General features: G+C 32.6%; 1 protein-coding gene across 2 annotated transcripts in view; it reads right to left on the bottom strand.

Annotated features, from left to right (window-relative positions):
- LOC114347497 (mitotic spindle assembly checkpoint protein MAD1) overlaps positions 1-16,079 on the bottom strand; it is a 44,842-nt gene extending 28,763 nt beyond the window's left edge. The window contains exons 1-3 of one of the 2 annotated variants that reach the window (XM_028298201.2): positions 15,415-16,079; positions 14,070-14,286; positions 2,983-3,119 (exon numbers count right to left, since the gene is read on the bottom strand). In XM_028298201.2, coding sequence (XP_028154002.1) covers positions 2,983-3,119; positions 14,070-14,286; positions 15,415-15,858 — 798 coding nt within the window. In that variant the 5' untranslated portion in view covers positions 15,859-16,079. The remainder of the gene's footprint in view (positions 1-2,982; positions 3,120-14,069; positions 14,287-15,414) is intronic. The other variant, XM_028298194.2, reaches the window with a different exon arrangement.
- Between the last annotated feature and the right edge of the window lie 358 nt (positions 16,080-16,437).

Below are 16,437 nucleotides of genomic sequence, written 5' to 3'. Positions count from 1 at the left end.
GAGATATGCAAATGAAATTTAGTAGGTTTTAAGAGGTAGTTATTGCACATTTTTTGACATACAATTAATAATTTTATTTTCACCATTGGAGTGCGTACGGGTCATATTACCCGGTCATATTACCTGTATGCACGTCAATGGTTAATATAAAATTCTTACTTGTATGCCAAAAAATGCGCAGTAACTACCTCTTAAAACCGAGCAAATTTCATTTGCATATCTCAACCGGTTTTAGAGCAATACATAAATCGTCAGTTTGTAAGAAAAAATTCAGCATCCCGTACCACGGAAACGAAGCATTTTCGGCATACGAAACGAAGCATATGTTTATAAAGTACAGTTCAATAATATACCTTATCACATTAAAAATAGCCATAATGCAACTATCTTTAAGATATTATTAGTCCATTATATTAAACCTAAGATCTAGAAACCAATTGGCAATGTTTGTTGTACTTCCAGTGTTTTTATTTTTATTTTATTTTTTCTTTTTTTATTTATATATTGAATGTTTCTGATTAATTTAATTTGACAATGCTTATTTCTTTATTTGTTTAGTCTCATGTTTTTAATTTTTGTAAAAATTTTTGTAATACTTTATGATAATTATACAGCGCTCCTTGCCTTGACAATTCTTATGTAATTTGTACAGGTGTGGAGTGCAATGTTTCTGTTTTGTGTATTATCTATTATGATAAATAAATAAATATCTAAAGCAAACGGTCATTATTTTTTCATGCAGAATTACCCCTTACAGTTTCTCGCACTTATTTAGAAACACCATGTATTGATGAAGAACGTTGCTAGTTGTTAAAGTACCTAAATTTTTTATTATCCAACATAAGCGAATGAATCAAAAAGCAAGATGTTACGAAACCCTAAGGCTACAGTTGAGTTTTAAGTTCAATATTTTATATACGCTACAATATTCCACAGGATGTTCCAAACTTTGAGGAAAAGACACGCTATCATTGTTACACCCGGTATACAATGACACTTCTCTGATAAAATGCAATAATAAGATACTAAATCTTTACCTGAACTGCAAGTTATGCCAATGAAGTCGCTTGCCGTTAGTCGCTACGGAGTCTTGCACCGAAAATAGCTATAAAACTCGCACAACTGTACCCAAGTAGGTAAGAATGTACACTAACACGAGGTTAGTTGATAGGAAGAGGTACAGAAAGTGGCGATAGAAAAAACCAGTTATTTTGTAAATCCCGAATGAATAATTCTGTCGTCGGTGTGTGACACCGATAGCGAGGGGATTAACGGAGGATTAAGGAGAAAATCCTCATAAGACTGTCAGAGTAAACTGCAGCAGCCCAAGAACTTGGGGCATTGTCCTCTCCCCTGGTGTGTGGTATTCAGTGCGCTCGCCTGATCCAGACATTCATGAAGCCAAGGAAATTGATCGTGGGAACAGGTGACTAATAATAATATGTAATATATTAGCACTACAGGCCTAGGAGGCCCACAACTTGGTTGACTATTTTTCTCCATTCGTTTCTGTTCCTTGCCTTTCTTTCCCAGTTGGTCACTTTTAATCTTTTGATATCTTCCTGCAATTCCACTTTCCATCTTGGCCTTGGTCTTCCTATTCTCTTCTTTCCTCCTATTACACTAGTTAGGAGGTACTTTGATATCCTGGTTTGAGGCATTCTCTGCAAGTGTCCAAGTGGACGCTTGCAGAGAACAGGTGACTACTCTGCACTAAAACTCCCTCATTTACACCCAGTACATGTTCTTAGCAAATTTTACCTTTCTCTACTCCATGTCAGTAGGCCCGACAGTGAGAAGGAGTGTAATTCAATAATGGAAAAGGTTAAAAATAAAAGAAAATATGAGTGTATATAAATAAAATAAAATAAGTTGAAAATAAGTGTTGATAAATCAGTGTAAAGATAAAAGATGTATAAATAAAATAAGGAATGAAAGTCTTCTATCAATTTCTTATCTCCCATCTTGTCTTGCACTCTTTCGTGTCTCCTTTTTTAGTACCTCTTATTAAAGCTACCGTCACATTGAATTTCTCTGTGATCAGTATGAAGCCGATTCTTCAGAGTCTGTCTTCAATCCTAACCCCCCGGAGGGGGTGTAGTGGTCGACATGATGTCGTGTATTGTCCGTCTCCAAAGATCTTTGTCTCTGGTCATTTCTTTTAACTCATGCATAAGTCTTTTGCATATTCCTGTAATTTGATCGATCCATCTTGTTGAGGATCTTCCTCGTGATCTTCAGCCTTCCACCTTTCCTTGTATAATGAGTCTTTCCATGTTTTCGTTGGCTTCAAAGTCGTTGGCTAACTTTTAGCTTTCTTAAAATTGACTTATTTGTCCTATGGTCGGTCCAAGGAATTCGTAGCATTCGTCTCGAACAGAACATTTCAGTGGCGTATATCTTTCTTCTTTCCGAATTTCTCAGGGTCCAAGATTCACATCCCTAGGTCAGTATTGGGAATATTAAGCAGTTGATCAACCTCATTCTTCAGAGTAATTGCCAAAAAATCAGGTCATTAAAACCTCGAAAATTTTAGGAATAGCAGACAGAAATGTAATGGAACTATAATTAGAAATCAAATATTTATCACCAGATTTTTTGCATGAGCTCAACAAAGGCTCTTTTAAATTGATTGATTCTTAGTTAGATATTTATTAAAAATAAGCCACAGGGGTGTACATAAAGTAAATGCACAATTCTTAAACACAAGCTATTCTATGCGAACCAGTACCTTTATTGGTATTAAGACACTATGTTTGTTAGAATGTCACAAATTTTAATAGTTAAGGGGTGTATATAGCTGTGACTGACATCGGTTCTATGACTCTATTCATCTAGACAAGAAAATGAAGGATTATATACACTGCTAAACAAAATGGCAAAAGCATTAACTAAATTGATGTGTAAAATTCTTGAAAAAATGTTAACGTTTGGCCTTCAAAAGTGTACTAGTATCTTAAATTTATAAATAACATCTCTTACTTTTGAATATTCCTGGAATTCTCCATAACTCTCTTTAGCATATTCCAATTCCTTAATATACAGTTTGGCACTCAATAATTCCTGCTCTTTCAGTTCCAGGTCTCTTTGAACGGCATTATCTTTACTTATTCTTTGTCCTAAAAATATACACTAATGCTGATACAAACTTGATGTCCAAAGAATTATGTATTTCTAATTTTAGTAGAGTTTAAACGGGATCCTATTGTGCTATCCCGTGAGCACTTTGTTGCTAAAATGTAAAACCTATTTTTTTTCGTTTCTAATATCTTTGTAATGCAAAATCACTTGGTCGTCCAAAAATCGTTGCGGGAGGGGAGTGGTGGGGAGCCTTACAAAAAAAAGTGCTAATTTTTTTTTCATCATTTTTAGAATCTACGATATCCGAAAATTCATTCCTCAAATTTGCATACCGATCCGGACATTAGAAATGTTTTTATTTTATTTATAAAAATACGTGAAACCATTGTTGTATACATCCCTTCATACAAAATCACTTGCCCTGAAAACCCATATTTTTAAAATCGTTTACCTCGCTCTACCTCGAAAAATATTGGATCTAGCAAAAAATAGCTTTCTATAAACGTTATAGACCAAACATCAGAGAACATGTCGGTTTTTTTAGAATTTCTATTGGATAAATAGTTTAAGAAAAAATTAAGTAAATCGAACTGCATGTTACGACGCACAGTGGCGAACGCAGAGATGCGAGGAAGGGTGAGATTCCCAATCCAAAGTCAACCGCAAATCGACTCTATTGATGGTGATGTTGTTAGGGTCGATTTTACATTGTGATGCCGATTTGGATGGGATGAGGAATACATATACATAGGGTAAGACATTTTTGGCTCGTTTCGTTGTACGTATTAACACTTTTAGAATACCTACTGTAAGTGTTAAATGATACTACGTATTTATATTATTATTTATCGTTATAATAAAAAAGGTATTATAGTATATCCTGTTGTTGTACACTTTGTATTATGATTATCCATATTTAAGGCTTAGGAAGAAAGAAACTGAGAAATCTTAGCTGAGGAATATCAGAGATTGGACTAATCTCAGTGTTAAACAGATATTTCACGTTGCAAAAGATAGAGAAGCGTTTAAAGAAGTGATCGCCAATCTTCGTTAGAAGACGGCACAAGAACAAGAATCGACAGCTCGCACTCCTTCTAAGGAGAAAATTCACTCATCCTAGACACCTACATTTTCAAAAGGATTGACCTGTGGGCCTTGGTACGTCGGTGTTTGTCCCAAAAATTTTCTTACATATCGTAAAACTTTCTTACAATATTATTTTTATATTCTAACTCTACTCTGCTCTAGAAGAGAAGACAACAGGACGAGAGAAATCAAAATAGAAAACTACACTTTTTAAAGAGTCCAACAACTTAAATATTTGGGAGTAATAGTGAATGGCCAAAACAAGAGAAGTGAAGAAGTAACGGAACGAATACTAACAGTCAACAAAACATACTGGAGATATCATAGGCTTATGAAGGACAAGAACTTATCCAGAAATACAAAACTGAAAATATACAGAGTTGCAATCAGACCAGTAGTTACTTACGCAGCTGAGAAAATGTGCCTCACTGAAAAAGATGAAGAAAAATTGAGAATATTCGAAAGGAAAATCCTCAGATGGATTATGGGCCCGATAAGAATAGACAACGGAGAAATGAGAAGAAGGATGAACCATGAACTAAGAGACATAATGAAGGGAGAAGATATAGATTTATTAAAGCACAGAGGCTGAGATGGCTGGGACACATAGAGAGAAGGAAAAACGACCTGCTGATTAAGAAGATCACCAGATGGAAACCAGAAACTGATAGACCAAGGGGAAGACGCAGAGAGAGATGGGAGGACCAGGTCATGAGAGATATCAAAATTCTGGAAGTGAGAAACTGGAGGGAACTATGGACATATCGAAATGAGTGAAAGAAAATTGTAACGAAAGTCAAGTCATACCACAAACTTGGACAACATACAAGTGGAATGCGGAGTGATTCACCGCAATAAGCGAATCAGAGAGCTTTAAGTAAGAGCGGCAAACATTCCACCCGGAATGAAAAGTCCTGATGATGATGATTGTTTTTATATAAAGCTTATTAAGGACGTCGTAATGTGGTTAAAGTTCAAAAGCTTGGGATATACACATCTAAAATTGCATCGGTTTTTCCCTGGCAGTAAATTTCGCATTCAAGAACAAAGGATAATAATAATAACAATTAAATCCATGCTCCCATTTCTTGATTGCTATCTTGTGTTAGTTATCTTACTCTAAGTCAGACTCTTCAGTATTCAAAGAAGAATTAACACCCTCTATGGTTAAAATTGTTTCACCCTTTTTTGCAACATTTTACTTGGGCCATATCCATATATTTACAAGAACCAATGCATTTAATCTGTTTCCTTTTACACGAGCATTGGAGCCCCTGTACAGTCTGAAAATTAGAAAAAATCTAATATAGATAAATAATAATTTTTCTTCACAAAAAAGGTAAAAATGTACTCACATTTATAACATGCAAAAATCTGTGGCAAATGGACTAGTTTCCATGCCAAACATCACCATCATCATCATCATCATCATCATCTTTTTGCATTTACACCTATTAGGAGTATAATATATGTATCCTTCTTAAACACGGATTTCGTGCTTCAAACTGGTACCAGCTCTCCATATTCTTTACTCCAGCCACTTAGTAACGGATTCGGAAGAGAAAATCTTGGTGTCACACTACATACCCATATCTTCGTTTGGAATATACTGTCTGTAGTAGGAGGCAGTTTATACAAACCAGTACGAAGATTATTCGTACTGGCCAAAAACAAAACCGATCCTTTTAGGGCTGTAGAGGTTCTTGAACACTATTGATTTTAAAATACTTGGCATAGTCGCCAAATGATCTGGCGTTAGAGGGTTTGCCAACTTGAATCAAACTCATACCATCAAAAATGTGACACGTTTTGTGGTCTTATAACGGTAATGGTAGATATTTAGACGTAACTGTAAACTGTTCTATTAGAGAACCTCAGTGATATAGAACTCGATGAAGTGTTGAAGATTATTCTTCTTTATAGACTGATAAAAATTGGGAATTCCAGTTCCAACAGTAACAAGAAATTTTGCTAGGCTCTCTTCTCCATTTTTTGATATATATATTTAGTAAGGATGTTTGAATATTTGGCGATGCAATCTCATTAGTTGAAATTACGAGAAAACGATCTACGCTTTTGAAAAATACATTAAATCGTAAAAACTGATCATGTAGTTTTGTAAACAATATTCATCAATTTTCATCCGTTTTTTCTACTTTCTACGTTTTGACTTGATGAGTGGTTGCTTAGGTCTCATGATGCACGAAATTCATCTACCATCATGCCAATTATATTGTAGCTCAAAAACCATTCGTCTAGTTCTGTGCTGTTTTTAGTCAGTCCCACGATTCCTCCTGCATCTTTTGAGTTTGTATTCATGTGTTTAAAGCTTGATTTATAGATAGTTGGTTAAAGTTTCTGTTGAAACTTTTCACAACAAAATTTCCTCTCATAAATTCTTCATGAAATTCTGGAGCCTCATCAGCAAGTTTGTACATGTCCAACAAATATAATGTTCCCCACAGAGAATAGTTCACATGGTCAAATGCGAAAAAGTAAGGCAGCATTTTTCGAAAACTAGAACAAATGTGTTCCCCAGTTTCCGCTTCTTTCAGCAAACTGAAATGGAAATAAACTTTACGGAAAGAAACACGCCTTAATATGATTTTTGACTCAAGTTCACTGTCAGACCTGCTGCTGTTCGTTAAATCCATTTCCAGATGGATACAAAAAAATATTTACTTTAATATTAAGTAGGTACTTAATATTTTTAACATACCAATAAGTTAATTAATCACTTTTGATAATTAAAAACTTTTAATAATATATAAATCTGAGCTCAGTGGATTTCGCGCTATTTAGTAAATACCTAATGCACAATGATGCACTTTCGCATTTCGCAATAGAATATACAACACAACAGCGTCTCAATCACGTCTCAATGTAAAATCGACCCAAACAACATCACCATCAATAGAGTCGATTTGCGGTTGACTTTGGATTGGGAATCTCGCCCTTCCTCGCGTCTCTGCGTTCGCCACTGTGCGTCGTAACATGCAGTTCGATTTATTTAATTTTTTCTTAAACTATTTATCCAATCGAAATTCTAAAAAAACCGATATGTTCTGTGATGTTTGGTCTATAACGTTTATAGAAAGCTATTTTTTGCTAGACCCAATATTTTTTGAGGTAGAGCGAGGTAAACGATTTTAAGAATATGGGTTTTCAGGGCAAGTGATTTTGTATGAAGGCGCTACGTATACAACAATGGTTTGACGTATTTTTATAAATAAAATAAAAATATTTATAATGTCCGGATCGGTACGCAAATTTGAGGAATTAATTTTCGGATATCGTAGCAACGAAAAATGAAAAAAAAATTAGCACTTTTTTTTGTAAGGCTCCCCACCACTCCCCTCCCGCAACGATTTTTGGACGACCAAGTGATTTTGCATTAGAAAGATATTAGAAACGAAAAAAATGGGTTTTACATTTTAGCAACAAAGTGCCCACGAAAATCTATTCTGGAAGCCTTTTGCCAGTCTATTTACTCTACTATAAACATGAAAATGAATCACCCTGTATACTTTTTATAAACAACTTATACAGAAATCCCATAACAAGGTTTACTCTCAGTGCATTAGTAAAAAAGTTTAATGAAACTGGTGCAGTAAATAGCTTATCCAAATCATTGCAAAGAAAACCTGCAACAGCTGGAGACATTCGCCTTGTGCAAGTACTTGGAGGGGATATTGTCAAATTGACGTATATTTCATATCTACTGTCAATGAAGAAGAAAAATGATATGTTACTCCACAATATTGATATGATATGAAAGTATTATATAAAAGTAAATTTAATTAATTGTATTTTGTTAGTAGTAGTGCATTTTAATAATTAATTTTATTTACTACACACAATTGTTTACCTTTTAATAACATAACCTTAATATTACTTTTTCTTCTTATAATTTTTTCGGGCTATGGCCTTGACAATTGTCCAGTAACCAGGACCAATATGATTGGCCAATATAATTAAAAGTGCGAAAAATGTTGCCGGGCTATGAAACCCGGTGTCGCTTTTCCGAACCTGCACGGTCCCAATAGGAAAGCCCAGGTTTAAGTGGTAATATATTAACCCTTTCACTGCGCATGGCATGGAGTGCACGGCAGACTGAGTGTTCAAACAGTTCATGTGGTACGAATCCATCAAACATGCACATTCAAACTTTCATTGCCAGTAGAAAGTAAGCACTAAGCACAAGCAGTTGTCTTTAGAACTCTTTAGCGACATATCAGTATAATATAATATTTATGAATTACTCTCAAAGGCTGACATGATCAACCAAAAAAGAAGATGTATTTAGTGATTTTTTTTAGTGACTTTCTTGAGTGTGAATCTATTTAGTTTACTCCTTCTGGTTTAAAAACAACGCATAGTCCCACCTGAATTAAGATCACATTTAGCACCATTGTTTTTTAAATACTTATCAATGAACTTATCATCAATTTTCTATATGGTAGGTAATGTACTTCTTTCAGCTGATGATTTAAAAATATTTATACATACAATAAAAAATTATATAAAAATACCCATATAAAAAGTTGAAAATATAGATTTAATTGATAATTTTTTAAAAGAATATATAAAAAAATAATGATGACCTAAGTTACAAAAAGGTAAAATTTATTACACAATCTTACAATATTGTTCCAATATGATATATGAATCGATGAGAAGAGAAAGTGTACATGTACATATAACAAACAATGCTTTGGTAGTTCAAAGATATGTCTGGTTTCTCTATAAAATGGTGCGTCTTCATACTTTTAATGGATTTCTGTCAAAATGTCAAAAATGCCTATTTATGGATATGTCCGCTTTCTCTTCTCACTGATTCATATGAACACAATGGAACATGAGACAAGAGGTTACCCTATCTATAAAGTACTTATACAGTGCGTCCATAAAGTAACGCATAAATTCATTATTAGCTAAATAAACATTATTAAAAATTCCCGAAACAGGTCGATTTTTACTTTTAAATTACGATTTTTTCGCATATATGTCATATTAGTGATGTAATCCATCTGGGCGTGATGACGTAATTGATGATTTTTTTTAAATAAGAACAGGGTCATGAGATAGCTCATTTGAAAGGGTATTTAGTTCTCTATTCAGTAATATAAACATTAACATAGTTATTTACACAGGGTGTCCAAATTTTTTTTTAAACTTAAGTAATTGAGACAAAAAGAAGAATGTATGTAATTTATTTAATTCAAGATACGTTTTACTGTTGTCAAAAAACAGTAAAAACATGCTTATTTGACAAATCAACATTATTTTTCGCTTAAGAGAATCGGTACGTATTTTCGGCTGCAATGCTAATCAAATGGGGATTCATTTTTTTCGAATCCTGAGAAAACTAATAAGTATTTTTGAAAAATTTAAACGCAGAATGAAAGATTACGTTATTAGCGAGGGCCGAAAGTCCCTGAGAACTTCTATAATGTTTATTTTAATAAGTTACAGGGGTGAAAAACTAAGAGAAAATTTAGTGTGATTTTTAATTTCAAATATATCATTCAAAATAAACTTTTTATTTATTCTAAGGGACTTTCGGCCCTCGGTAATAATTTAGTCTTTCATTCTGCGTTTAAATTTTTCAAAAATATTTATTGGTTTTTTCAGGATTCGAAAAAAATGATGACAATGCTGTGGTAATATTTTCCAAATCTATCTTTGTCTTACAACGGACTCAGCCGAATATAATATTGTCAGCATATATTGTCAGTCAGACACTGACAATCAGTGACAATTTTAAATATTTGACATTGCATCGGGAATATGTTGAGTTATTGATTAAATATTATTGATATATAGTGTATTTGATAAATAATTGATTTGAGACGTGAACTTAATAAAAAGTTATTTATTGTGTATTATTTGTGGAAGATCCAAGCAGAGAATACATCAGGATAATACATTCTGTGATCCAAGTATTTTGTTGTTAAAGATGTTCAAAATTGTAAGCGTTCCATAACAATATATTATTAAAAAATCACTTTAACACTTTTCCTCTTTTCTCGATTAAGTATTAGTCTTTGTTGTACAAATAAATTATTACAATCACTGAATACATAGTTAGTGAAAAAATTATCACATTTATTAACTGAATTAATAATTTGCAATTATAAAAATAACAGTTATCCAAGAACATTCAAAACCCATCTCTTTAAATTAATGATGACATTTTCAAGTGGAATGACATTCTAGTAATGTTTATATATCCATACCAGTGTGAATTTTACTACACGTAATTTGCCGTGTAAAGACAAAAAAAGTAGGGATACACATAAAATATTTGCGAATTATGTACCCATAGCCTAAAGTTGGATTTATAGTTTGACGTAGCGTAGACGTAGACGTAAGAAACGGACTGGAGACGGAAGAAAATATTATGTCAATTTATAGATCGACGTAGCGGAATTTTTGCGCATGAGTAGAAAGAGTAAACAATGACTTAATTCTAATTCAACAACATAGCCTATAAATTATACGAACAGTAAACAAACTTTGTGTTTATTTATTTATACTTATACTATTATTTATTATAATATTTATCTGTTTTGTGTGTTACATGGATTAGGAAATAAACGAAAGTATGCTCTTTGGTGCCGCATGCCGTGGGATTTCCAACTATTTTGTTTCATTTCCTGGTCTTTAAATGTTTATTGGATTTACCTATCGTATAATATGTGTGGATAACCACGAATTAGGCTAATAAACAACTCATATTTATCTGAAATATTGAAATGACTCTATGATATATTTTTATTAAATTAATAACTTAACATCCATTGTATTAACAAATAATTAACAAAATTCGAATATGTTGACAATCAACTTTTTACACAACACAAGGAATGAGGGGGCGGGGCGGGTCCACTTTGAGTGACAGAACAAAATTCTGCCTTATGATTGGCCAGACGGAAGAAACGCACTGTAAAAGATGAAAGTTGGTCATCTCTTATGTTACGTTACGTTTCTCTTACGTTCCGTCAGGCGCTTGCGTTCATCTATAAACACGAGTACACAAAATTCGGTGTTGATCTTTTCCAGTGCGTCTCCGTTGCGTCTACGTCTACGCTACGTCAAACTATAAATCCAACTTTAAATTCAATGTTAAAGCTGCCATCCACCTGTTTGAACATTTCATTTAATCGAAAATCAATGTTTATTTTTTAAAGAATTTTTTTTTTCTATTTTCTGACAGTAGTAAAATGTATTTGGAATTAAAAATGTATTTGGAATTAAATAGATTACATATATTCTTCTTTTTGTGTAAATTAATTTAATTTACAAAAATGTTTTTTGGACACCCTGTATAAATAATTATGTTAATGTTTATATTACTGAATAGAGAATTAACCCTTAAGCTCCTAGCGTTACATATGTAACGCAGAAACCGCTAAAATCTTAAGCCTTAAATTCGGGAAGTGATTCTAATTTTAACTAGATGATGATGCAAGTCTTTCAAGGGACATTTGTTTACTAGTTTTCGGGAGTTGGTTGGAGGATTTGATCTAACCTGTTTATTTAGTTGAGTGTTTTATGTGACGTTGTTTATTATTTATGGTAAAAATGGATCTCAAGTTAAGTATATTTTTACTATTCTTTTGTTATTATATTTTGTTTAAAGTGTTTTCAATTAAGAATAAATTAGTGTCTTTTCTTATTGATAATATAAATTTTTAGAAACTTTATCCTGGTTTTGTAAAAATACCTTTAATTTTTGGTGTTACATATATGTAACGCTAAGAATATATGGGAGCAAAAATCGGAACTTTTCGAATTGTAACGTATGGTTTGTTCCAGAAAAGAATTTTCTCTTCAAAAACACTGGAGACGATGAGTTGAAACTTAAGAAGTTGATGCTATATATAAGTGCTGAAACCCCAGAATTGAATGTGCTTACAGACGAGGAGTTTGGTGATGAAGAATATAATGATTTTCACAGGCTGTCCAAAAGAATGCTAAGAGCACCTGTTGAACCTGTTTTACGAAATAGTGAAAGAGATTTCGAAATATATAATAATATTGACAAGGCTCAGCCTTCCAGATCATCAGCAAAAGCTAAAAAACTAGTGAAAGGAAAGTTGAAGTTGATCTTATGGACCAGAATGTAGCTAGATACCAAGTAGGAATTTGCTCTAAAAAATGATGGTGGTGTATATTTACATTGATGCTGGACATAACTATGGACATAATGGTCTATTTACATTGAAGCTGGACATAACTGGACATAATAGATCCTATGATCCTATGCCACAACTAGAATTTCGAAGGTATCTAGTAACATCGTATCTTACGAAATATGGTACCAAACCAAAAGATGCAGGCAGGCCATATTCGTCCAAAGTAGTCGTAGATATAAGATATGACAGATTGATCATCTCCTGACCTATATTCTTGATAAGAAAAAGGAGACGTTTTGCAGATGAATGCTGTAGTTCATATGTGCATACCATGGGTTGCAAGTGCAATGTGGGAGTGTGCATCAAGTGCAACATAGATTTTTATCTACAATAACTTGATTATGATTTTTCATTTATCTAGTTGTATTTGTTTTTTTATTTTGAAATTTATAATCGGAAATATTTTAAATATGTTTGCTCCTATATCTTCCTAGGGTTACATATATGTAACGGCAATTTTCTAAAAAATCAAAAATAATTAAGAAAAAAAATTTATGTATTTTGTTTTAAAACCTTCTCCTAAATACATCAAAATAAAAAAAAATAAAATTAAATCAAACAAAAAAAATTAAAAACAAAATAAAAAAAAATCGTAATTTAAAAATGAAAAACGACCTGTTTCGGGAATTTCTTATAATGTTGTTAAATTAGCTAATAATGAATTTATGCGTTACTTTATGGACGCACTGTATAATGAAAAGGAAATAGGATAGTCCTAGATACAGAATACATTATTAAAAATAATATACACTAATTTAAATCTGAAACTTCCTTATTAGAACCATTCGCTGGTAATTTACTTATATACAGAGTGGGCCAAAGAAAACAGTCCACCTCGATATTTGGCAGTATTTATTAGATTTTAAGGAAATGAAGAAACAGGTCAATTTTTGATCTAATAGGGGACATATTTTTACGGTACATACATCTGTCATTTGTCAACCCCCTACCTTCCATTTCCCCCCACTCCTTATTTTTAAATAGGGAATAGGGGTCGTGTGCTACCTCATTTGAAAGGTTATTCAATTCTCTATCCAGTAATATTAACATTGACATAATTATTTATACTCGGTGTCCAAGAAAAATTATTTTGAATTAAATTAATTGACACAAAAAGAAGAATGTATGCAATTTATTTAACTGAAAATACATTCTACTACTGACAGAAAACAGAGAAAAATGTTTATTTGACAAATAAATATTGTTTTTCGCTTAAATTCAATATTCAACCTACCAAGAGGCAGATGGGTGGCAGCTGGAACATTGAAATTAAGCGAAAAGCAATGTTTATTTATCAAAAAACATTTTTTTCTCTTTTGTGACAGTCAATTTTTTAGACTTTTTACGTCAATTAATTTAATTAAAATATTTTTTCTTGGACACCCTGTATAAATAATGATGTTAATGTTTATATTAATAAATAGAGAATTGAACCTTTTAAATGAGCTAGCACACGACCCCTATTCCCTATTTAAAAATAAGGGGTGGGGGAAATGGAAGAGGGGGAGTTGACAAATGTATGTACCGTAAAAAATGTGTCTCCCTTAGATCAAAAATCGACCTGTTTCCTCATTTCCTTAAAATCTAATAAATATTGCAAATATCGATTTGGACTGTTTTCTTTGGCCCACTCTGTATATTATAGTAAAGTACAGTGCTGGAAGATTTATTTATAAATCATTTAGAAAATTTAAATATTACCTAATTCATCTGCTAGCTTTTTATGAGCTTCAGCATCTTCTTCTGCTGCCTCCAACATTGTTTCTAATTCCCGAATTTTTCTCTCCAAAGTTGGAACAATACCATTTTCTTCAGATTCCATTTGCCTTGACTCTTCTTTTACATCCAGTAGACTACTTTCAAGTTTCTGAACTTCTTCACTTGTTGTGATTTTCAACATATCATATTTTTTATTCTTCTAAAATTAAAAGTATGTAATATATTAGAAATCAATGTACCAGCAGCGCATCAATGAACTTCTTGCTTATTGTTAGCTATTTTGAAGTAAGTAAAGGAATACAGTGGAACTTGCTTATAGCGTCATTGAAGGGTCCAGTAAAAAAATGACGCTATATCAGAGTGACGTTATAAAGGAGATAGACAAAAATGAAAGTATGTAGTACTTCCTTTTAGTACTACATCTGGCCGTATTAAAAAATAAAAAGCTAATTACTAAATTAAAATCTAAAAACAAAACGAGCCGAACACAATTTTACGGTAGCAAAAATTTCTTAAACAGACTGTTCTGAAACAGAAAATTTGACTGTTAGGATGGCACTGATGAAATCAAAGAACTGTACACAGTTGTCAAGGTCACAGAACTGTATACAGAAGGGATAATTTTATTGGCCTTTCTCACATTCTTAGAAGGAACAATGCCACAAAGAAGGAAATGCATTGCACTTTATTCTTCATAAAATAAAAAAAGGACAACCTACCCTACAATTTTATGATGCTTTAGATGAGGGTTACTTCATTTTTAACCGATAAAAAGTAGATGGAAAATGGTTGACAGAGAAGACAATAGTACAGTAGAGAGATAAGAAAATATAAGTACAGTAGACCCCCTCTATAACGAGAACTGAAATGGCAGACTAATTACCTTGTTATAAGCTGATCTTGTCATATCAGACAACAATAACATTGTGCATACATACGAATATAGTCTAGTTTTCTAAAACATTACGTGACTTATTGAAGCCTTTCCGAGCAATATAAGATGCTAAATATTGTTTCACTGGCACTTCTCTGTATACAGCCAGCTGGGGTATATATTTGTAGCCATCAGCACTCCAAAATGGGCAAAGAAACATGTTCTTCAATCTCACTTTCCCTCATTATAAGCAAATATGCCTTGTTATAGAGGTGTTATAGTTCAATAGGATTTTCATGGGACACCCAATGTACTTCTTGCGAAACCTAGTAATACCTGTGTTCGTTAGAGTGTATACCATACATAAATATTTTATATATATTCTGCATAGCATATTAGAATGAAACAATATGCATTACATTAGTGTTTAAAAATTAGGTATTATGTACTTACCTCAGAAAGTTCATGTTTTAAATCGATTTCTCTTTTTCGTACTGTTTGTAGTTGATTTTCCAATTCCTCAATCGTTTTCTTATCATATTCGCATTGGCGTTTTAAGGTTTTGTTTTCATCTTCAAACATCATCTGCATTTGTTGTCTTACAGTGTGCATGTGGGTGACTCGGGTCTCTAAGCTCTTAATAATATTTCTGGCTTCTAATAAATCTACTCTCAATCTGTTCATTTCCCTTGGCGAACCTACATAGGATAGATCAAACTTACGGTCTTGTTTCATCTTCTTGATTGGGGTTGCTTCTTCAATACTGCTCTCATTCGAGTTTGATGAGCTGAGTGAGCGTTTAAGGGAGGCAAATTCATAATTATTTCTTGATTTGTCACGAGTGGATTTAAGGTTTTTTACCATATTTAATATAGTATCGTCTATATATTCACTCATAATGAGGTTGTTACAGATTACCGGAATATAACTTATTCAAGCTTTTTGCTTGCGTAAAGCTAAAATGTTAATTCAGGACTGCTTTATTACCTTATATAAATAAATTTTAAGTATTGGCATGTATTGTACAAAATAATACAATACACAAGTTTGATTTCGATACGCCAAAAATTCTAAACTCGAAAATTCACAAACTCTCAACAAAAATAATAAAATAGAAGAATAAAAATAGAGTTAGAAAGAGATAAATAAAAAAATCACTGTCACCAATCACAAGGCACATAAAACAAAAGTTACTAAATGCACCATTGCCGTATTTTGTACACCCACAATATTTATTTAATAGGAGCTTAAAATGTCTATTAAACAAAAAACTGTCACATTTACCTGACGTTATTTACTAAATTATATTACTGAAATTTATAATTCTATAAGATGTCGGCGGTTTAGGAAAGAAATTAAACATACCAAGCATTCAAAATTTATTCTGGCAACACTGTAACTACTATCCGTTTAGTCGTAAATGTTCCCGGGTTTCTGAAGTATATTCAAACATTGAAAAAATCAATAAATATTTAA

The sequence above is a fragment of the Diabrotica virgifera genome, chromosome 4 (genome assembly GCF_917563875.1).
Source record: "Diabrotica virgifera virgifera chromosome 4, PGI_DIABVI_V3a".
NCBI classification, from domain to species: domain Eukaryota; kingdom Metazoa; phylum Arthropoda; class Insecta; order Coleoptera; family Chrysomelidae; genus Diabrotica; species Diabrotica virgifera.
The sequence above is the reverse complement of the archived record's forward strand: the minus strand, read 5'-3'. Positions and strand labels throughout refer to the sequence as shown.